Source organism: Rosa rugosa, chromosome 5 (assembly GCF_958449725.1).
Source record: "Rosa rugosa chromosome 5, drRosRugo1.1, whole genome shotgun sequence".
NCBI lineage: Eukaryota > Viridiplantae > Streptophyta > Magnoliopsida > Rosales > Rosaceae > Rosa > Rosa rugosa.
The window spans coordinates 12,826,908-12,847,087 of NC_084824.1; the positions used below are offsets into that span (position 1 = coordinate 12,826,908).

The following is a 20,180-nucleotide window of genomic DNA, read 5'->3' on the forward strand; positions in this document are numbered from 1 at the left end:
TGCTTCTTGGAATCTTGGGTGATAGGCTGTCCCTTAGATTTCTGCAAAAAATTTGTATTAGAAATTCTTCATATTTTATATTTTATATTTAAAAATAATAATAATATATTAATAAAAAAATAATATTTTATCATTACAAAAACGGGCCGGATCATTAACGGATTGGATCGACCTAGATCTGTATTTGATCCGTTAAATAAATGGGTTAACGGATTCGGATCATTAACGGATCAACGAGTCAAAACTTTCGATCCAAACCCGTCCAATAGTCACGGATCTGGAGCGGGTCCGGATCAAAATCCGGTCCATTTACAGGTCTAGCTGTGAATTAAAACAGTTTCGTGTTTAGTAAACAATACTTTTTTAGGAAAATGATTTGTGGCCTCAATGAGGCCTAAGATTTGTGGCCTCAATCTTAGGTGTCATGCCATGTCATCTACACACATCAACTATTTGTCAAATCATGCTATGTAACTTTTGAGAAAAATACCATTTTATCCTTCCAAAATCTAATGACTTTTATTTTGGCTTTCTAAAAAAAATTATTTTAGTTTTTTTTTTTTCATTTTTTCTTTTCATTACACTCATGCTTAGATTTAAATAACAATTTTTTTCTCCAATCAAGAATAGAAAATTTTCATGTAATTCAGTCAATGGATTTGCACATAAATTCGATCACAATAGATTTGCTTAACACATGTATATGAATTCAACCTTTGTTGGGTTCTTGTAAATTTTGAAAATATAGTGTGAAAAATACATATTCATACGATTATATATATATATATATATATATATATATATATATTCTTTTGTTCATTTTTTTTCTCTTTATTAGCTAGGGTTTAAACATTATATTTGAGTTTTTTATTTTTTTATTTTTTCCCCCATATATTTAGATTGTAGATGATAATTAATGGCTGCTACTAACATGAAATTTTTTCTTACCTCTTAATTTAGACATATGTATTTTCCAAAATCAATTTATTAATGCTAGTTTTTTGGATGAAATTAATCAATGTTTGGAAAGAAAAGTTAATGCTTATTTCTTGACACCTAATTCAATATATTAATACTATTTGGAAAGAAAAATTATAGGAAAGAATTTAATTAAATTAAGAAAATTATTGGTCAAAGAATTTGTAGACATATCTCTTAAATTAATACATAATTAATAGCTTATCTTTTTTTTCGTCACCTAATTAAATTCATTATTGTAATTAATTCACCCCCTAACATCTAAAAGGAAGTATAAAAGGGTAAAGTTGGTGTTGCAATAGTATGATATGGCAAGATATATTATGTGGAATTGAAAATAAAATTTGTATTTGCTTACATGGCATGACACCTAGGATTTGAGGCCACAAATCTTAGGCCTCATTGAGGCCCTATATCATTGCGCCCTACTTTTTAAAGTGCGTCAGCACTCAGTACATAAAGTGATAAAACAACTTCAGAGCGTGTTTTGATTGAAAGCAGCTTTAAAAAGTAACATTTGGGTTGCTTCTAAAATATACTGTCAGAGTGATAAAACAACTTCAAAGCGTGTTTTGATTGAAAGTAGCTTTAAAAGGTAACATTTGGGTTGCTTCTAAAATATACTGCCAGTAACCTATAATTTTCAATTAAAGCTGCTTTTTATTTATTTACCAAACACAATAAAATCTAAAATTTTAGACAGAAGCTGATTTTTTTTAAAGCGAAGCAATCCCAAACGGAGCCATAATCATGGTTGAACTAGACACACTAATATACGATTTCCTTCCAACAGTAAACTAAATATAGTTTTGCCTAACTGCGCAATGCGTTGTTCAACATATATGTTGAAAGCATGCACGGAGAGCCGTAGGATAAAAAGTCGAACCATCTAAACATCAAACATTAACATAAACTGAGATCATTATTAGTACATTATGTATTTTGTGTAAAACATTAACATAGATCTTGGTGTCCCGAAACTGAGATGGCAGGGTTAAAAAACTTTGAATAAGGGCTGGGCAGACCGCAGATGATTCGAATTGGATATGATTCGAACTTATAATGGGCTTTATATAGGTAAGGGTCATTGGATGGTGTGCCCAGGATGGTGAAGGTGGTGATGGGTTTTGGAAAAAAGGGTTCTTGGCTTCTTGGCTTCTTGGGATGGACTTGTGGGTGTGTTTAGGATGAGCACAATTTGATAGGTATGTAAGGTGAGGGCTGAGAGCTTTAGAGCATTTTGGGAGAACATAATTGGAGCAATTAATTCAATGCATACAAGCAAGGTGAGGCCGTTGATCAACAGAAATCTACAGTGCATAAAAGCAATTGGAGTTGCCAAAAAAAATAATAACAATTGGAGGAATCGCATTCACTATTAATCATCGATTTGAACATTTGTTATAGACATATCTATAAAACCTAACCAAATCAAGAGAATGGATCCAAAACTTGCAAGAGTCTGGTGTGATCGCGGTAGCTATCTAAAATTAGATATATAAATAGATCGGATTTGGAGTAGATCGATCTAAATCTGATCTGTTTAGTAATAAAAAATTTGACTAAATTCAGTTTACCCCCTGAGATTTGGATCAAACCTCATGTTAGTCCCTGCGGTTTCAATTCAAACAGAACACCCCTAAACTTTCTAATTTCATCAACTGTGTCCAATTTCACTCGTTCCATCCAAATTGAATGTTAACTAACGATGATGGGACCCACTTTAGGGGCTAAATTGTCAATTTGTCAATCCATGGAGTCAACGAGTCAGCCTAAAGTACGTGCCATCGTCGTTAATTAACTTCCAATTTGGAAGGAGCGAGTAAAATTAGACACGGCTGCTGAAATAAAGAAATTTGGAGTTGTTGTTAATTAAGTTGAAACCATCTTCTCAAAAAATAAAATAAAAGTTGAAACCACAATGACTGACATGATGTTGGACCCAAATCTCAAAAAAGTAAACTGAATTTTTATCCTTGACCATGATGTTCATGATTTTTTCTTTTTTCTTTTACCATAATATGTAGACATGACTAGTCACACATGCCAATTTTTATCCTTGACCATGTAAATGGGATATTTCTCGAGTGATATAAGGCCAAAAACTAGTTTGAGTGGGCTAGCTGGCCACGCCAACAAGTCATGAATAAATTAATCAATTTGATAAGAATTGGTTATGATTGATCAACTTGAGGACAAGGGCACATGTGATTAAATTTAGGGGTAGAATGAATTTTGCTCATATAGAAAGAAAGTTATAAAGTGGCTTGTGGGGGAGAAGAACAAGGTAGAACAGAAATGTAAAGGATACAATTAAGTCTCAGGTGGTGTATAACTAGGCGCACCAATGATATAAATGACATCAAATTACAACTCTAGAGTGTTGAGATAGCAACATAGTGATTGCTAGCTAATAATTTGCATTGGACTTGATTAAATTGGCAGATTAATTCCTAAAATCAATGAATAGAGAAAGAAGATAAAAAAGAGATAATGATAGTGACATGCATGCTGTCGAAATTCACAGAGCTAGAGGGTGAGAAAGAATGACCGGGGGAGTGAGGAAGGTAAAGAACACCACGAGGCAAACGGACAAATCACAAGGCCGGTAGCCACCTAATCCTCCTCCTCCATTGTTTACCTCACCCCACCTACCACCTCACGTCGTTGGTTGCGTGCATTGACTGAACTGCCCCTCCATCCTAGCACCAGGACCCCCTCCAAGCAAACAAACCATGCCCACCACCAACCAGATGATGAAATGATACCATAGTCCAACAGAGAAGAAGAAAAGTCTTCTCCTATCACTCACCCACTCACACCCAGGAAAAAGCCACACCAATCATATTGAATAGAGTTGGAGTTACTTGGTTTGTGTCATCATCTATACACAAACAAAAGAAACCAAACTAGAAGAAGGAAAAAATACACATACCATTACTTTCAAAACAAATATCCTGATCATCTATCTGATACTGACACAGTCATGGCTCCCCAGTCTAAGTCCCAGCCACCACCACCGTCATCGGAGGACAAGACGGGGGCTCTGGATACTCCCCTTCGTGAAGTCGGGTTCGAGATTGAAGAAGTGACACCACAGAAGGTCTGTGGTTACCTCAGAGTCACCGAAAGGAACTGTCAGGTAAGATCGTTTTCTTTGGTTCTTTGTTTCTTCATACACGAATTCTTTCGTGATGAAAGTCAAACAGAAGAAACTGATCATGGAATATTACTAACCAATTGCAAATAACCCAGAGCAGCCATTCAAGGTGTTACATGGAGGTGTGTCAGCTCTAATATCTGAGGCTCTGGCTAGCATAGGCGCTCACCTGGCTTCTGGTTTACAAAGGGTGGCTGGAATTCACCTCAGCATCAACCACATGAAGCGAGCTGAGCTCGGTGACCTTATCTACGCTGAAGCCTCACCCATCAGCGTTGGCAAGACCATTCAGGTTCATCTTCCACACTCATACCCTCTAGTAATTAGTTCATTACTACTGGATTTTCCATATTTGCTACGAATGACTTGTAATTTGTAATGCTAATTGACTAATTGCTAATACAACGAATTTAGGTTCAAAACTGCATACTAGTTTTACATTATCAACTATATTATCCATACCAGATCAAAAAAAAAACAAACTATATTATCCATATAAGGCAAACAATAATGTATGTGGACTCCATTTCCCATGTCAGTTTCCCAGCATTGTATAGTAGTCTATTATTAACAGATAATTTCTAATGGAATATAAAAATCTATTGGCACCATCCAGCCTGTCTCTCTGAAACTATGAAAATGTGAATGTCAATACCAAATTATCCAAAATGTGAAGCAACTAAGACTGGGGGTTCCCTCCACGTTCGTTGTTCATCTACCAAAATTATTAATGACTTCTATAAAATGACGTCGACAAACAGATTATACGATTCTGAATTGTACTGATAAGGTAATTTTGAATAGGTTTGGGAGGTGCGACTTTCGAAGATTGATCCTTCAAACTCAGACATCAAATCCTTAGTATCATCATCAAGAGTTACTCTTGTATGCAACATGCCTGTGCCGCAGCATGCAAAAGATGCAGGTGAAGCCCTCAAGAAGTATGCCAAATTATAGAACTTGTGTAATCTTGTTTGTGTTCTTGTAACAAGTGTTACTGAACCTAATGAAGCAATTAAAGAATTTATTACAAGCATACACCCCTCTACTTCAGTGTTGCATTTTCAGACAAGCTGAGGGTGTCAAACAAGCATGAAGTATGCATCGTTTTTTTATTTTTTTTATTATTTTTTTTCCCAAAGAGATGCACTAAGCAGAAGGGAGTGCCTAAGCCAGTGGTATCAGAATATTTTTAGGGATGCGAAACATTACAGTGCGGATCAGAAGTTCAGAACCCAACCGGACAGGTCAATGACAGAAGCTACTAGCTAAGTAGTTTCAGGTTCCTAGTATAAAAGGCAAAGAATCAGTTGAACAAAAATCTTCCATGATTATCCCAATCATTTGATACAATTTATTGTGTATAAATTACACTAGTTCTAACTGGTTTATAAATCAGTATCCCCAGCACTAAAGTGATAAACCATTATCACTCCAATCATGATCCCCCACAACTGAAGTTCTAACTTTTTTTATAATTCATACTAGTTGCATTGTTGTTGAAATCAAACTTGAGTCACCGGCACTAAAGAAATAACTTACAAATATTCATACAGAGGACACTTACACCATCTTGGAGTGAAGTCACTAACTTTACACCTACCTGTATATGAGTCGAATCAACAGCAAACTGTCACTTTGAATTCTTCCCCCAGCCAGTTGCAGAAATCATTTTCCTTGAAAACCCAAAAATAAAACTAGTATGAGCAAAAGGGTCTGCTAAGCAAACAGAATTGGAGAAGCAAGTTATGCTAATACCTGATACTGGTAAGCTGTTTGGTCAAATGATTGACCTCAAGACCAGAGAGTTTCAGAGAAAGCAGAGTTCCAGGCACCTCCTGGGAGACCACATGGGATAGCTTGTCCACTGAAGTTGCTAATTTTCTCAAAGCCTGAAATCCCATTAAACTTGATTGATATGCTCAAGGATCCAATATTGCTCGATGCTCAAACTCAAAAACAGATAAAACTAACTTACATTGATAGTTGGAATGGAAAATATAATAAGGGAGAAGAGTGCAGCAAAAGCCTTGCAATCACAGCCAGAAAAAACATTAGTCAGAAGTTACTAATAACTTTGATCATAAATTCATAATATTGTAAAATGGAGAAATGGGTTTACCGTGAAGAGGACGAAGAGGAGAGAGGCAAGGCCCAATTCGGGTGTGGGTCGAATCCGCAGTGCTCTGAGGAGTTGTACGGACGGAGAAGTTACAGAGGAAGAAGAAGAAGAAAGCAGGGGTTGTGTTTGGGAGGATGGGATATTTGGTAGTTGCAACTTCGATAAAGATGGAGTATACAGATTCCGGGACACGACGGAGAAATCTCTCCGGCCGCCGTGAAAAGGGATTGCCGGCTTCAACGTCGCGGCTACTTGAAACAACTGACCCGACATCTGATCTCTCTAAAGGTCGAAGACCAAAATGATTAAATGAACGACGTTCTGTTTCTGGTTGGCTATTTCAATTTTCTAGCTACGTTATTTTCAATGTGACTCGGCAAAGTTGCTGAAACCATATACATGTAAGTTTGTGGCTTTGGGATGGTGTGACTGGAATTCAAAGGAGTTGATTGAACACATTTTGAAGCACATTCGGAAGTTAGAAGGAGATTTTATGAGTGTCGAATCGTAATTATGTATTTTGTGTTCGTGATCTCATTAATGTCACGTCATTAGTTAACAGTCAAACTAATTTTTAGAAGTGAAAGATAAACAAATTTTGATTTTGTAGATTGCAATATAGAAGATCGGAGCATGATGACCTTGGAATGTAGGATAGTAGAATGAAATTAACTCAATAGTTTACAGTAGTGACACAGCTCGCCCATGTGACCCTATCAGAATATGATCGAAGCCTTATGTTTTCTTGTTCTTATGGAGCAATTTTGTAGTACCAACGAGCAAAATACTTTCTAGTTTCTAGTACACTATTCACATGAGACGATGAGAATCAAATATTGCGGGTACTTAATGACAATTCATAGTATGAATCAGATGGAATGTACTTTATTTATGGACAACTACAAAAGGCCCTGCATATCACATTGGATGCCAGAAAACACATAATCCAATCCATAATATCTTTACACTTCCATTACAAATGAAGTGGAAATCAAAGGATTGCAGTGCACTATGCAGCTTTCGCAAATCCTACCCTGAGCTTACACCGTGTGGTATGCACCCAAGAAGAGAGCTCCAATAACCCTGCAGCATGCAGTAATTGTTACGTGCATAGACCTCAAACACAAGGAGTAGGGGGCACCGTCATCTCTACAATGAGGCGCACAATCACGAGTATGTGTTAAGTTGAGACGTAAAGGAGGGTGATAGTGATTTACCATAGGGGACCTTGTGGAGGAGGCAAATCCAACGCAACAAATCCGCTAAAGTAGACAGTAGAACACCTTTCTTCAACTTCAAGTATATACTGAACATTGAATCCAAGCTGTTATGAACTATAAAAGAAGAATTTTGAGAACAGATTAAAACTAAAAGGTTTTGGTGGAATTAATTCCTTTCATAGCATTTGAGTTTTATCTTAAGAAAACCATATCGATCAAATAGGCAATGCATGTAAAGAAGGTAATACTTGTTTTCTAAGTTGTAGTTGAATCCAGTAGGCAATCATCTCACACAAAGTATATGAAGCAGTTTCATCAACGGATGCCTCCTTCCGAGTTCCATTTCCAAAAAACAAAGTAAAGGGAAACTGAACAAACAAAACAACAACTACAAGAAAAAGAAAGACTCACTTTACGCGACGAGATCCATCATACGAAAATAGGCTGATATATATTCCACACACAGCACATCAGTCACCTCACCCCAACCTACCTACCATCCCCAACATTTTAGGGTGAATTGACTAAACTGCCCCTCCATCCTAGTACCAGCCTACCAGGACCCTACCAAGAAAATGAACCATGCCCACCACCAACCAAGTTAATACCAGATGATGAAATGATATAATACATGACCAAACGCAGAAGAATCTGACAGAGAAGAGAAGAAAATCTTCTCATCTCACCCACTCACACCTTGGAAAAGTCACACAATCGTCGAATTGAGTTGGAATTATTTGGCTTGTGTTTGTATCATCTTTACATAAAGCCAAAGAAGCCAAAACAAGAACAAGGAAAAAAACACATACCATTAAATTTCAGAACAATAACCTAGTATTCTATCTGATACTGACATAGTCATGGCTCCTCAGTCTCAGTCCCAGCCACCACCACCGTCATCGGAGGACAAGACGGAGGCTCTGGATGCTCTGCTTCATGCATTCGGGTTCGAGATTGAAGAAGTGACACCCCGAAAGGTCTGTGGTCACTTCAGAGTCACCGAAAAGAGCTGTCAGGTATCATCTCTTTCTTTGTTTTTTAAGTTTCTTCTTACATGATTTCTTTCCCGATGAAAGTCAAACAGAACAAATTGATCAAGGAATATCACTAACCATTTGCAAATAACTTTGAGCAGCCATTCAAAGTGTTACATGGAGGTGTGTCAGCTCTGATATCCGAGTCTCTGGCTAGCATGGGAGCTCACCTGGCTTCTGGTTTACAAAGGGTGGCTGGAATTCAGCTCAGCATCAACCACTTGAACCGAGCTGAGCTCGGTGATCTTATCTACACTGAAGCCTCACCCATCAGCGTTGGCAAAACCATTCAGGTTCATGTTCCACTGTACCCTCTTGTAGTTACTACTTGATTTTCCATATTTATTGCTAATGACTTGGGATGGTAATTGACTAATTGTTAATACAACTAGTAAGTGTTGGTTTCAAGAAACAGATAACACATTTCAAAACTGCATACTAGTTTTACATTATCAACAAAATTATCCACATAGGTCATAATGTATGCGGACTCCCTTTCCCTTCTCAGTTTCCCAGAATTATATAGTCGTCTATTGTTTACAGATAATTTCTACTGGAATATAAAAATCTATTGGCACCATCCATCGGCATCCTGTCTAAATTATCCAAAGTGAGAAGCAACCAAGTCTGGGGGTTCTCTCCCAGTTGGTTGTTCATCTACCAATAATTTATCAATGACATCTATGTAATGACATCGACAAACAGATTATAGATTATACGATTCTAAATTATACTGACATGGTAATTTTGAATAGGTTTGGGAGGTGCGACTTTCAAAGATGGATCCTTCAAACTCAGACATCAAATCCCTAGTATCATCATCAAGAGTTACTCTTCTGTGCAACATGCATGTGCCAGAGCATGCAAAAGATGCAGGTCAAGCCCTCAAGAAGTATGCCAAATTATAGAAATTTTGTAACCCTGTTTATTTTTCAACACTTATTTGTTACTGAACCTAATGAAGAAATTAAAGAATCTATTACACGCATACATAGCTCTACTTCAGTGTTGCATTCGCAGACAAGCTGAGAGTGTCAAACATGCATCAACTACGCATTTTTTTATAATTATTATTCAAAAAGATATGCACTAAACAGAAGGGAGTGCCTAAGCCTAGCTCTGGTTTCAGGATATTTTTAGGGATGAGATACATTACAGTGATCAGAACCCAAGTGGACAGGTCAATGCTGCATTCGCAGACAAGCTGAGAGTGTCAAACAATTATGAAGTACTCCTCTTTTTTTTTTTTTCCAAAGAGATTATGCATTAAGCCTAGCTCTGGTATGAGGAATTGAGGATAGTTTTAGGGATGAGATACCTTACGGTGATGAACAGAACCTGATTGGGCAGTTTCCTAGTCTGAAAATGGAAGAATCTGTTAAATGAAAATCTTCCATGATTATACCCAATCCAAACTCCAATGGTTGACACAATTTGTTTTGTATAAATCATGCTAGTTCTAACTTGTTTATAAATCATTTCCCCCAACATTAAAGTGATAAATCATTATCACTCCAATCATACTAATCCTATCATGATGACACAAAACTGTTTTGTGTAACTCCCACTACAAAACATCTAAATTGTTCATGAATCATACTAGTGGGCATTGTTTCTGAAATCAAAATTTCCTCATTGACATTGATGAAACTTGCAAATATTCATGGAGAGAGCACACACACACACACACACACCATGTTGGAGTGAAGTTCCTATCTTTAAACTTTACACCTATGTGTACACAAATTGAATCAACAACGAGTTGTCACTTTGAATTCTTCCCCCACCGAGCTGCGGACACCATTTTCCTTGAAAACCCAATAATCAAACTAGTATGAGCAAAAGGGTGTGCTAAGCATTGTACCAAAAGAAAAAAAAAGAAAAAAAAAAGGGTGTGCCAAGCAAAGTAACAGAGTTCAGGAAGTAAGTTATGGTAGTACCTGATACCGGTAAGCTGTTTGGTTAAATCATTGACCTCAAGGCCAGAGAGTTTCAGAGAAAGCAGAGTTCCAGGTACCTCCTCGGAGACCACATGGGATAGCTTCTCCACTGAAGTTGCCAGTTTTCTCAAAGCCTGAAATCTCATTAAACTTGATTGGTATACGCAATGATCACATTGCTCAACGTTCAAACTCAAAAGATAACCAACTTACGTTGATAGTTGGAATGGAAAATATAGCAAGGGAGAAAAGCGCAGCAAAAGCCTTGCAATTACAGCCAGTAAAAACATTAATCAGAAGTTACTAATATCTGCGTGTTTGATCATAATCATGTAAATGGAGAAATGGGTTCACCGTGGAGAGGACGAAGAGGAGAGAGGCAAGGCCCAATTCGGGACTGGGTCGAATCCGCAGAGCTTTGACGACTTGGACGGACGGAGCAGTTACAGAGGAAGAAGAAGAAGAAAGCAGAGGTCGAGTTTGGGAGGATGGGATATTTGGTAGTTGCAACTTCGATGAAGATGGAGTATTCAGTTTCCGGGACACCACGGAGAAAGCTCTCCGGCAGCCGTGAAAAGGGATTGCCGGCTTCAACGTCACGGCTACCGGAACCAACTGACCCGACATCTCTCTAAGGAGGCTCTCTTATCGTCGAAGACCAAAAGAACGACGTTCTGTTTCTGGTAGGTTATTTTAAGATGCGAAGTGAATAGTTGCCTTTGTAGAATTTTGATGTGACTTTGTAAAGTGCTGAAACCGTAGACATGGAAGTTTGCAGCTTTGTGATGGTGTGGCCAAAACTCCAAGGAGTCTATTGAACACGTTTTGAAGCATATCCGGAAGTTAGAAAGAGATATTGCGAGTGTCATAACCGTAATTAGATATTTTGTGTTCGTGATTTCATTAATGTCATGTCATTAGTTAACGGTTAAACTAATTTTTGGAGGTTAAGGATATACAAACTTTGATTGGTAGATTGTAATATGTTAAATTGAGAAGAGCATGATGACCTTAAAATGTAGGATGGTAGAATGAAATAAGCTCAATAGTTTACTATGACGCAGCTCGCCCATATGGCTCTATCAGAAACAGAAAATGAAGAGCCTTACGTTTTCTTGTTCTTATGATAAATTTTGTAACCAACGAGCAGAATACTTTATAGTGAATCATATATTGCGGGTACGTGTTGACAATTCATAGTATGAATCAGATGGGATGTACATTATTTATGGACAACTAGAAAATGCCCTGCATATCACATTGGATACCAGAAAACATTTAATCCGTAATATCTATGTACTTCCATTATGATGGTCGAGTTCAAGGCTAGAAAATTTACAGATGAAGTGGAAATCAAAGGATTGCAGTCGCACTATGCAGCTCTGGCAAATCCTACCCTGAGATTACCGAAGTCGAACACCGTGTGGTATGCACCCAAAAACATAGCTCCAAGAACCCTGCAGAATGCAGTAATGTCATAACAATGCATAGACCTCAAAACCAAGAGTTGGGGGCACTGTCGTCTCTACATGGAGGCGCACCATCACATGAATGCATTAAGTTGAGACGTAAAGGAGGATGATAGTGACTTACCAAAGTGGACCTTGTGGAGGAGGCACATCCAAGCCAACAAATCCGCTGAGGCAGATAGTAGAACACTTTTCTTCAACTTTAAGTATATACTGAATATTTAATACAAATATGTTAGGAACTGTAAAAGAAGAATCTTAATAAGAGACTGAAACTAAAAGGTTTTGGTTAAATTTATTCCTTTCAGAACATTCATAAGAAAACCATATCGATCAAATAGGCAATGTATGTAAACAAGGTGAAAATATAAGCTAAAAAAAATCCACCTGTTCTGGAGTGAGGGTGAAGGTTTTGTTTGCAATCACAAAGGAAACATCTGGCATGGCTGCAAGGTTATCACAGTTGACAAACGATCTTCGCACAGGATTTGGAAGCTTCTCACACAACTTTTAGACACAAAGAAATAAAACAATTTTAGAATCTATAGACATGTATTATCCAGTCTGGTACTTTTAGAAGCATTCACCTCATTCACATGCTTAAATACTTGTTCCCTTGATACTTGTTTTCTAAGTTGAAGTTGAATCCAGTAGGCAATCATCTCACACAAAGTACATAAAGGAGTTTCATCAACGGATGCCTCCTTCCGAGTTCCATTCTGAACCACTGTCTCAATATGATTGCTGCAGGGAGTATAAATTTGCATATGGTTATTGTTATTTAGATAAAGTTACCAAACCAATTCCTCTCCCCACAGAAAAAAAAAAAAACAAAAAATTAAATAAAGGGAAACTGAACAAAGTAAAACAATAACTATAAGAAAAAGAAAGACTCACTTTACATGACGAGATCCATCATACGAACATAGGCTGATATCCACACACAGTACATCAGGCCGTGCCTGCACAAATGTGAGGTAAATTCTAATGCATTTCTATTTCTTCATTCCTAATCAGAAGTGCTAAAGACAATCGAAGAGGCCAGAAGGAAAAAGTACAAACCCCAGATACTATATAATCCCATATCAGATTTCCATAAGTGGAAACGACAGTTTTACATTCCAAGCTCGCAAATCCTTCTGCTCCGATTGCATGGTTGATCTGAGCCACAACAGTCTAAAGAGCAAAAAAAAAAAAAACACAAAAACAGAGCTAACTAAGGATGAAGTTGAAGTTCTTGAGTTAAAATACAAAAACAAGATCAATTAATTCAAGTCTGAAGCTTTAGGCATGATTTGATACAGTTGGACCGGCAAGCAAGGATGTCCCTGAGTCCAAAATGGCAGCACAGCCACCCTTGCAGAATCCTGAAAAATTTGAACTGTGATGTATTAGTCAAGTGAAGCTATCTCACTCCTTCATAGAAAAAAGGAGAATACATGAATTCCCACACTCAAATCATAAACTTATCAGACTTTATCTTTCAACATAGAAAAGAAGATAGCTAAACACCATAAGGAGTGGAATGTAATAGCACCTGTTGAAAAGTCTGCAACAATAATATCTCCCACCTCAATCTGGAGAAATCCACATAAAATTTGAGTTAAATGTTATCCAACTTGTTAAGGAATATATTACAGAGAAACAGTATTTTCCTTTTATTATATAAACCTGCCAGTATCCATTGTGTGAAATCGGGACATAAGTGTGATCACCCGTAAAGTGCCTCCAATCATATCCTCCAAAGACAATTTCACCTCCCACTGGTGATTTTGGATCATGGTTGAGCCATATAGAGAAAATCTGCTGGCTCATACGACCTTGTTGCACCATGTTATACCTGTACCCAAAAAACTAAAAAGGCATAAATTCAATATATATGCCTTCGAAATTTTTTTTTTCTTTTCCTTGACTAATATAAGGTGAGTTAAAGCAAAACAATTTTAGATGCTTTTTAGTTTTTCTTCCTCTTCTATTCACCTCTATCTCTCTCATCTCTCCCTTTTCGTTCTCAAAAAAATTTACTAAAGAGCTAGCTCTTATCTGTGGCTTCCCTGTCACTATGAACCTAGGTACAGTATGTAGAAGTTCCTCTGATTTGGTGGGAGTTCCTAAAGAAACCTATAAAGAGATTGTTGAAACAATGTGGGTTGGTTCCTGTTAACTTCGGCTATTGGGAGATGATTTTTTTCTGCTGAGGAGCTGGATAGTGCTCCTCCCGCTATTCTTAGCTACTGTAGTTAAACCCGCAGCACCTTTGTGTTGGTTGTGGGTTAAAACATTAGCCCTGAGTTCACCAGAAAAGAGGTGTTTATAATATATCAAGATGATGGCATAGAAAGACACATATTAGAAAAAAAAAAAAAATCAAAAACAAAAGCATGCAATGGAAGTAATAAATCAGCAGTCTATGTGCAGACTATACCACACTGGTGTGGCTTGACCAACAGAAATATCCTGAAATCCAAGTCCAAAAACTCCATCAAACCGTGCAGTTAAGAATGCAACAACTCCTTCCCTTGTAACCTCAACAAATTCCTAAAGCATGGGAACATATATAGCATCAGACATTTAGAAAATAGAAAATAGCTTATCGAACAACTTGATACAATCATACAAGCCAAAAAGGAAGGAGAAAACCCACTTGATGCTTAACGATAACTTCCCCAACTTTAACATTATCCTCACTGAAGTAGCCAGAAATGGAACCAAAGCCATAAGGAATTTTGCAGGGTATTCCTAAATAATAAACACAACACCAATTCTGAGTTTGATTCTATCAACATTCATCACAAGCAATGTTTGTGCCAATCATAACAATAAAGGGCCATTCAAATAGGAAAAATTACCAATTTTGGTATAGGTACTTGACATAGTTGCCCTGTATTTAGAATGAAAATAGCAAGCAATCTGCATAGAGCCATTCTTAACAAGATACTCAACGAGGGAAAAGCATCATTACACATCATACTCATTGCAAAACTTACAGAAAGGATGCATCTCGATGACGGGACCCAAAAATTGGCGCTTCCAGTATCAAAGACAACAGCAAAGGTTTGTGGGGGAGTCCCAATACCAATTTCTCCATAAAATTGGGTGTCAAGATAGTTCTTCAAATATATAATGTTAGCTTTAAGATCATCCCCATTATCTCTCTGTTGAGAAACTACTCTATTGGTGATCCTTGCAGCATTTATCCTACTAAAGTCTAAAGGATGCTTCTTTAGACTAATCCTCAGTAACCCATCATCGGATTGTGTAGCAGCCAAGTAAGCTGACCAAACCCATATCCATATTGCAACTAGAACCCACTTAAACGCCATGATCATAGAGCTCTCTGGCTATTAATCACATAAGAAAAACAGTATTAGCAGGAAAGATAAAAACTTTCACAGACATTTTCACAAATACTTGTCCTGCAAATTTTCATTTTCACATTCCAATGACCATAACATGATTAAAGCAAAGAACTTTGAGTAAATTAAAGTGGGTGATCAGAAACTTCATACCTGAGAGCGGTTTCAGAGAGTTGAAGGACGAACGAGGCGAACAAAGTTCATGGCTTTACGTGGTGAATTGGTGAGGGAGTGAGTGACCCAGTAGCTGCTTTTAGTATAAGTAGCTTTTTGCTTCTGTTGTGCTTCTGCAATCGTTGTACTCCATTTGCGAAAGAGAGAGAGAGTTTGAGGAAAGCACGAGGTAGTTTCCAGGTTTACGTATGGATTGGGAGATAGTGAATTTAGCCAAGAGATATAGAGACAGATGCGTAGGTTTCTTGCCGAGTCTGCTAAGCTTCGTGGTTTGTTAATAATATGAATATACCATAGAAGATGGATTATGCTCGTTAGATTGATTATTTATACCAAGACAAAATGATCACCATCTCTGATTCTCTTCCATATCTAAAATCTTTGTACTGTCATTAGTTTAGATACTACTGTGTTTCTGAGAGGTGGGGAAGAGGTTCTTGGGCCAACATTAAGCCTTGATGGACAAAGCTATAAGAGCATTGCACCCATGAAGCAATGGCAATTGCTGATTTGCCAACTACATTAGTACTACCAATCGACTATTCATCCAAAATTAGCAATTGCCTCCACCTTATACAATGCACCAATAAAAGGCAATTGACACGCCAATTCACTATTTACATTTAAATATGTTATTAATTAAAAATAAGATTAAATCATAGATTTGATTTATTAATTGATTTACGAACGCAATTAATTGTAAACTATTAATATAACAATTTTTAAGACAAACGATGAGATCAGATTTCTCACAAGAAAAAAAAAAAGCAAGAATTTTTTATAGAAATTTAAATTTCTCACCCAATGAAAATAAATATGAATAAAAATAACAATAAAAATTACCCTTTCTTTCGTTGGGAAAAGAAATATAAATTGTTTAGAGTTTAGCAAAATCTATAACAAATAAGCTGGTACAATTGGTAAGCAATTTCCTTGAAAATGTGGGATGATGGAGATTCGAGTTCCCTTCCATGCCAAGTTTGCATTTCAAGTGAATATTTTGCCTATTTGTGAGTTGCACGGGCCCAACAGAAGCTAGTGGAGCCCACGAATTGGTTGGGCAATTGGATGACCGAAAATTGTCTAACAAATTGCCTGACTTGATGGACCCCATCAATTGCCCAACTGATTTTGGACCGCTGCATTCTATTTTTTTCCTCAATCGGCCAATGGGTCAACTAATGACCCCATTGGTGCATCTGCTCTAACATAATCAAGCTTATAAAAAGAAAATAACAAAAAAAAAAAAAAACAGAGAGAAGATTGAGTGACCATATAGATGAGAAAAATGCATGTTCCAATTGGTAATGAAAAGTAGTCTACAGTGAGAGCAATGAAATTTCAGAGTGACACTTTAATAAGGATTCATTTAATATATATGGTAGAATATTCAGTCTACCGATGTGCACTTGTACCAACGAAAATGAACGGTTAGATAATATCTAGTACATTTTTTTATTATTAAAAAAATTGTCTATAAATTTCGATGGCTGAGATTTGCTAGTTCACTTGGACATATCAATATAGTAGAAAGCCACATACTTGGACAAAAAAAATGAAATAAAAACTATCCACCACCACCTTTATGCATTTAAAATCCTTGATAACTATCCTGTTTTGAAATATCAAATCATCCCCTTGATTTTTATTCATAATCACATGTATTGATGTAGCTTGTTCTATAGCAAAATGGTAGGTAATGGTCATTTTAGTTTGAGATGAATGATAAATCGTTTTAATTTGATTAATAAAAAAAAAAACTTCTACCCCTAATGAACGAAAATTTAAACTCCATCTAATGATATTGAATTGACTGATTAAGCAGACCCTGTATAATTACCAAAATTAAGAATTTCACAGTTTCACCAACATATGTCGATAAGAACGGTTATCAAAATCTCTCAGTACCATTTGATCTAGTGTCATAAGTCTTCTCTTTATAAGTGAGAAGTCGTGATTTCAACTCACATGCAATAGAATACGTGATGTATAAGAGTTGTTTATTTCTCAATCAATTAAAATTGCTCCCATAAAAAGTCACAAAGGGTCTAAAAAAAAAAATCCAGTTCAAGTTAGAGCTCACAAAGTTTATTTTAATTAGGACATGATTATAGGATATAGATCAAATTTTCTGGAGTGTGGGATCAACCAGTGAGGTTGTCACCGCTGAGTTGCACATAAAAGAAAAATTATAGAACATGCCCTACCCGACTCCAATTTCATGAATTTTTGGTTCCTAACAAAAACTTATAACCCACTCCTTAATTTTATACAAGATTGTAGAAAATCTGGGCAAATTCTTCATTTTCTTGTAGTAGTATATACATCGATCAGTCTGCATGTACATGATTATACAATTTAAGGTGGTCTCATCTTCCATATGGTAGCCAAATTGTAGGAAAACCTGCGTCACCTGCTTAACATGGAATTCCTCATTTCTTGAAGCATATCCATTTGAGGGGTTTTGCAAGCATCCAACTAGTGGATCAACAAGTCAATGCTGTAGAATACTACGTAGCAAATGCATAGTCCGAGTGGCTCTAGGATTGACTGGTCACCCAACCTGCACCCCTCTTCTTGTCTCGATCCAAAACCCAAATGCTTCCTTATATCTCAACTTCTCAAAAATGGAACTACCATCCTGTAGTCTATTACTGCCTCGGCTATTTAAATTTGGGCTCAATTTAATGCTCTTCACTATTGTTGCAACGCTTCAAGAAGTAATCAAGTGTTTTCTGATTTGCAGGAGCTACTTCGCGGCTGGCTGGCTAAAACTTCCAACGAATTCTCATGGCCATCCAGCATCTTATTGCCCGAAACCAGAGTTCAGTTTACTTCCTATTCTTTTTCTTCCTAGCTAGATAGAATACAAGTCCAAACAGGAAACTTCTTATTCACTATTCCATAAATAATTAGGATTCTGTTTCCTATTATAATTAGGTATGATGTATGTCTATATATATATACCTCCACAGTTCAGACCATTAGTTTTGTCAGTGACTGGTGGTACATAGGTCAAGTGAGTTGAAACCTTTCATTCTATCCACATTTTTATAAAACCAGACCCATCAACGACTTAATTTGTTTACTAACTCTGCTCTTCCGCATTTTTGTTCGCTGTTGTCGATTGAACTCTTTTGTTGTTGGTGAGCTCAAAATTGGTGGCTTGAAGCCTTGAATGGCATCGTCTCTCTCACTTTCTGGGTTGTGCTCTTGCCAGTCTGATCTTCGAAACCTGTCGTCCCCCTCCGTACAATTCTTGGTCCGCCCTCGAACCTTCAAGAAACTCAAAGTGCTGGCAGCTGGGAATACTTCAGGAAACTACTTTAGGGTTACAACTTATGGAGAGTTTCGCCGTGCTGGTGTTAGTTTTGTAATGGATGGAGTTCCTCCTCGGAGTCAACTATCTGAAGCTGATTTGCAAGGGGACCTCAACAGAATAAGGAGGCCAGGTCAGATCAGCCCACGTATTAACCCTGGAAACAAAACTGAGTAACTGACACATGCAAGATACTCTCGGGAGTCCATGAAGGATTGACTATTGGGACACCAATTCATGTGTTTATACCCAATCCTGATCAGACAGGTCGATGTGGTTATGACGAAATCTCCGTAGCTTATAGGCCTTCACATGCAGATGTAACACGCGACATGAAGTATGGTATCAGATCAATACTTAAGGGTGGCGGTATATTTTCAGCTAGGGAAACAATAGGAAGAGTTGCTGCAGGGGCAGCTGCGAAGAAAATCCTCAAGGACTTGGCCGGAATCGAGGTTCTTGGTTATGTTTCACAAGTTCACAAGGTTGTCCTCCCGGAGGACTTGGTTGATCATGACACTCTGACACTTGATCAGATAGAGAGCAATAGAGTTAGGTGTCCAGATCATGAATACGCAGAGAAGATGATAGCTGCCATCCATGCTGTTAGGGTTAGAGGGGAGGATCAACCTATTGGTGGTGTTGTCAGGTGCATAGTTAGGAATTGCCCGCGGGGTCTTCTTGGTTCTCCTTTCTTCGACAAACTTGGAGCTGAATTTGCTAAAGCTTGTCTGTCATTACCTGCAACAAAGGGATTTGAATTCGGAAGGGGCCTTGCAGCAGGTACCTTAAACATGAAGATAGCTTTCGAGCCAACAGCTACAGATGCAAGGAACCAGAATGCAGTGACTACAGGTAAGGAGAGTGAACTAATGGATGCTTGTGTTGTCCCCCGAGCGGTTCCAATGGTGGAGGCTCAAGTGGCGCTGGTGCTTATGGATGAATTAATGACTCAATATGCCTAAATCCATATTTTCCCTTTTACATGTATTCTTGATGTTATGAACCATGGCTTCACTGTACTTTTGTAATAAGCATGAGTTACGTTTAGACTCAAGAATGATACAACAAAATCAAATTTATGTTTCCTAGTTGAATACTTGAATTATATTACTTCGGCTCCTATCCTTGATATACGTAGAATAAGAGTTGGAAGCGAGATCGATCGATGAAATTGTGGAAAACAAAGTAGGCATACGTGGTACGACGGAGTTAATTATGTGTTTTATGTATATGATCATGGATATTACAGTGTTTGTGCCTTTGTGGAGTGTGGCATGAACTCAAGATATCGAGCATATATGAGTGAGCGTTCATTAAAGGTCAGTAAAATATTTCTTGACGGTTAATAAGAATTTTATTAGGTTTTCTTACTTTGAGAGTTTGAGTGAATGAAAAAACGGACAGC

General features: G+C 37.4%; 5 protein-coding genes and 1 pseudogene across 8 annotated transcripts; 3 read left to right on the forward strand and 3 right to left on the reverse strand.

Moving 5' to 3' along the window:
* Positions 1–3,742: 3,742 nt before the first annotated feature.
* On the forward strand, positions 3,743–5,174 carry LOC133709851 (1,4-dihydroxy-2-naphthoyl-CoA thioesterase 1). The gene is made up of 3 exons (XM_062135773.1): positions 3,743–4,120; positions 4,239–4,430; positions 4,943–5,174. Exons 1-3 carry the CDS (start codon positions 3,965–3,967, stop codon positions 5,093–5,095), a joined length of 501 nt encoding a protein of 166 aa, XP_061991757.1. The 5' UTR covers positions 3,743–3,964; the 3' UTR covers positions 5,096–5,174.
* A 151-nt stretch (positions 5,175–5,325) lies between these two features.
* On the reverse strand, positions 5,326–6,687 carry LOC133709853 (uncharacterized). Its single transcript, XM_062135775.1, has 4 exons — positions 6,261–6,687; positions 6,117–6,167; positions 5,897–6,030; positions 5,326–5,814 (listed from the first exon to the last, which is right to left on the reverse strand). The coding sequence occupies exons 1-4, from the start codon at positions 6,531–6,533 to the stop codon at positions 5,772–5,774; spliced, it is 501 nt and encodes a 166-aa protein (XP_061991759.1). The 5' UTR covers positions 6,534–6,687; the 3' UTR covers positions 5,326–5,771.
* Positions 6,688–7,096: 409 nt separating this feature from the next.
* LOC133709850 (uncharacterized) lies at positions 7,097–11,305 on the reverse strand. Of its 3 annotated transcripts, XM_062135770.1 has the most exons (5): positions 10,809–11,301; positions 10,668–10,718; positions 10,455–10,588; positions 7,478–7,566; positions 7,097–7,343 (listed from the first exon to the last, which is right to left on the reverse strand). In XM_062135770.1, exons 1-5 carry the CDS (start codon positions 11,079–11,081, stop codon positions 7,270–7,272), a joined length of 621 nt encoding a protein of 206 aa, XP_061991754.1. In that variant the 5' UTR covers positions 11,082–11,301; the 3' UTR covers positions 7,097–7,269. The 3 variants fall into 3 exon arrangements, with proteins under 3 accessions (XP_061991754.1, XP_061991755.1, XP_061991756.1); XM_062135771.1 differs by lacking the exon at positions 10,668–10,718 and having other exon boundaries at positions 10,809–11,305; XM_062135772.1 differs by lacking the exons at positions 7,097–7,343; positions 7,478–7,566 and adding an exon at positions 9,645–10,322 and having other exon boundaries at positions 10,809–11,298.
* Positions 7,614–9,502, forward strand: LOC133709852 (1,4-dihydroxy-2-naphthoyl-CoA thioesterase 1-like). Its single transcript, XM_062135774.1, has 3 exons — positions 7,614–8,496; positions 8,616–8,807; positions 9,270–9,502. The coding sequence occupies exons 1-3, from the start codon at positions 8,341–8,343 to the stop codon at positions 9,420–9,422; spliced, it is 501 nt and encodes a 166-aa protein (XP_061991758.1). The 5' UTR covers positions 7,614–8,340; the 3' UTR covers positions 9,423–9,502.
* Positions 11,306–11,599: 294 nt separating the features above from the next.
* LOC133710884 (aspartic proteinase-like) lies at positions 11,600–15,871 on the reverse strand. 2 transcript variants are annotated; one of them, XM_062137018.1, is made up of 14 exons: positions 15,433–15,871; positions 14,911–15,260; positions 14,773–14,833; positions 14,568–14,662; positions 14,349–14,461; positions 13,595–13,763; positions 13,461–13,500; positions 13,226–13,290; positions 12,986–13,099; positions 12,821–12,885; positions 12,511–12,667; positions 12,311–12,430; positions 12,048–12,136; positions 11,600–11,911 (listed from the first exon to the last, which is right to left on the reverse strand). In XM_062137018.1, the coding sequence occupies exons 2-14, from the start codon at positions 15,250–15,252 to the stop codon at positions 11,827–11,829; spliced, it is 1,515 nt and encodes a 504-aa protein (XP_061993002.1). In that variant the 5' UTR covers positions 15,253–15,260; positions 15,433–15,871; the 3' UTR covers positions 11,600–11,826. The 2 variants fall into 2 exon arrangements, with proteins under 2 accessions (XP_061993002.1, XP_061993001.1); XM_062137017.1 differs by having other exon boundaries at positions 14,911–15,264; positions 15,433–15,869.
* A 2,248-nt stretch (positions 15,872–18,119) lies between these two features.
* Positions 18,120–19,737, forward strand: LOC133707911 (chorismate synthase, chloroplastic-like; annotated as a pseudogene).
* Positions 19,738–20,180: the final 443 nt, after the last annotated feature.

What these genes read in the sequence shown, in the direction of transcription:
- LOC133709851 (XM_062135773.1), top strand. Translation starts at nt 3,965, where the DNA reads ATGGCTCCCCAGTCTAAGTCCCAGCCACCACCACCGTCATCGGAGGAC. An exon ending in TCACCGAAAGGAACTGTCAG is followed by an intron (nt 4,121 to 4,238) that starts GTAAGATCGTTT and finishes AACCCAGAGCAG; the next exon opens with CCATTCAAGGTGTTACATGG. An exon ending in GCGTTGGCAAGACCATTCAG is followed by an intron (nt 4,431 to 4,942) that starts GTTCATCTTCCA and finishes AATTTTGAATAG; the next exon opens with GTTTGGGAGGTGCGACTTTC.
- LOC133709853 (XM_062135775.1), bottom strand. Translation starts at nt 6,533, where the DNA reads ATGTCGGGTCAGTTGTTTCAAGTAGCCGCGACGTTGAAGCCGGCAATC. An exon ending in TCCTCTTCGTCCTCTTCACG is followed by an intron (nt 6,168 to 6,260) that starts GTAAACCCATTT and finishes TGTGATTGCAAG; the next exon opens with GCTTTTGCTGCACTCTTCTC. An exon ending in TTTCCATTCCAACTATCAAT is followed by an intron (nt 6,031 to 6,116) that starts GTAAGTTAGTTT and finishes ATGGGATTTCAG; the next exon opens with GCTTTGAGAAAATTAGCAAC.
- LOC133709852 (XM_062135774.1), top strand. Translation starts at nt 8,341, where the DNA reads ATGGCTCCTCAGTCTCAGTCCCAGCCACCACCACCGTCATCGGAGGAC. An exon ending in TCACCGAAAAGAGCTGTCAG is followed by an intron (nt 8,497 to 8,615) that starts GTATCATCTCTT and finishes AACTTTGAGCAG; the next exon opens with CCATTCAAAGTGTTACATGG. An exon ending in GCGTTGGCAAAACCATTCAG is followed by an intron (nt 8,808 to 9,269) that starts GTTCATGTTCCA and finishes AATTTTGAATAG; the next exon opens with GTTTGGGAGGTGCGACTTTC.
- LOC133709850 (XM_062135770.1), bottom strand. Translation starts at nt 11,081, where the DNA reads ATGTCGGGTCAGTTGGTTCCGGTAGCCGTGACGTTGAAGCCGGCAATC. An exon ending in TTTCCATTCCAACTATCAAC is followed by an intron (nt 10,589 to 10,667) that starts GTAAGTTGGTTA and finishes ATGAGATTTCAG; the next exon opens with GCTTTGAGAAAACTGGCAAC. An exon ending in CCTCCACAAGGTCCCCTATG is followed by an intron (nt 7,344 to 7,477) that starts GTAAATCACTAT and finishes TGCATGCTGCAG; the next exon opens with GGTTATTGGAGCTCTCTTCT.
- LOC133710884 (XM_062137018.1), bottom strand. Translation starts at nt 15,252, where the DNA reads ATGATCATGGCGTTTAAGTGGGTTCTAGTTGCAATATGGATATGGGTT. An exon ending in GATGGATCTCGTCATGTAAA is followed by an intron (nt 12,668 to 12,820) that starts GTGAGTCTTTCT and finishes TACTCCCTGCAG; the next exon opens with CAATCATATTGAGACAGTGG. An exon ending in TCACCCTCACTCCAGAACAG is followed by an intron (nt 12,137 to 12,310) that starts GTGGATTTTTTT and finishes TTAAATATTCAG; the next exon opens with TATATACTTAAAGTTGAAGA.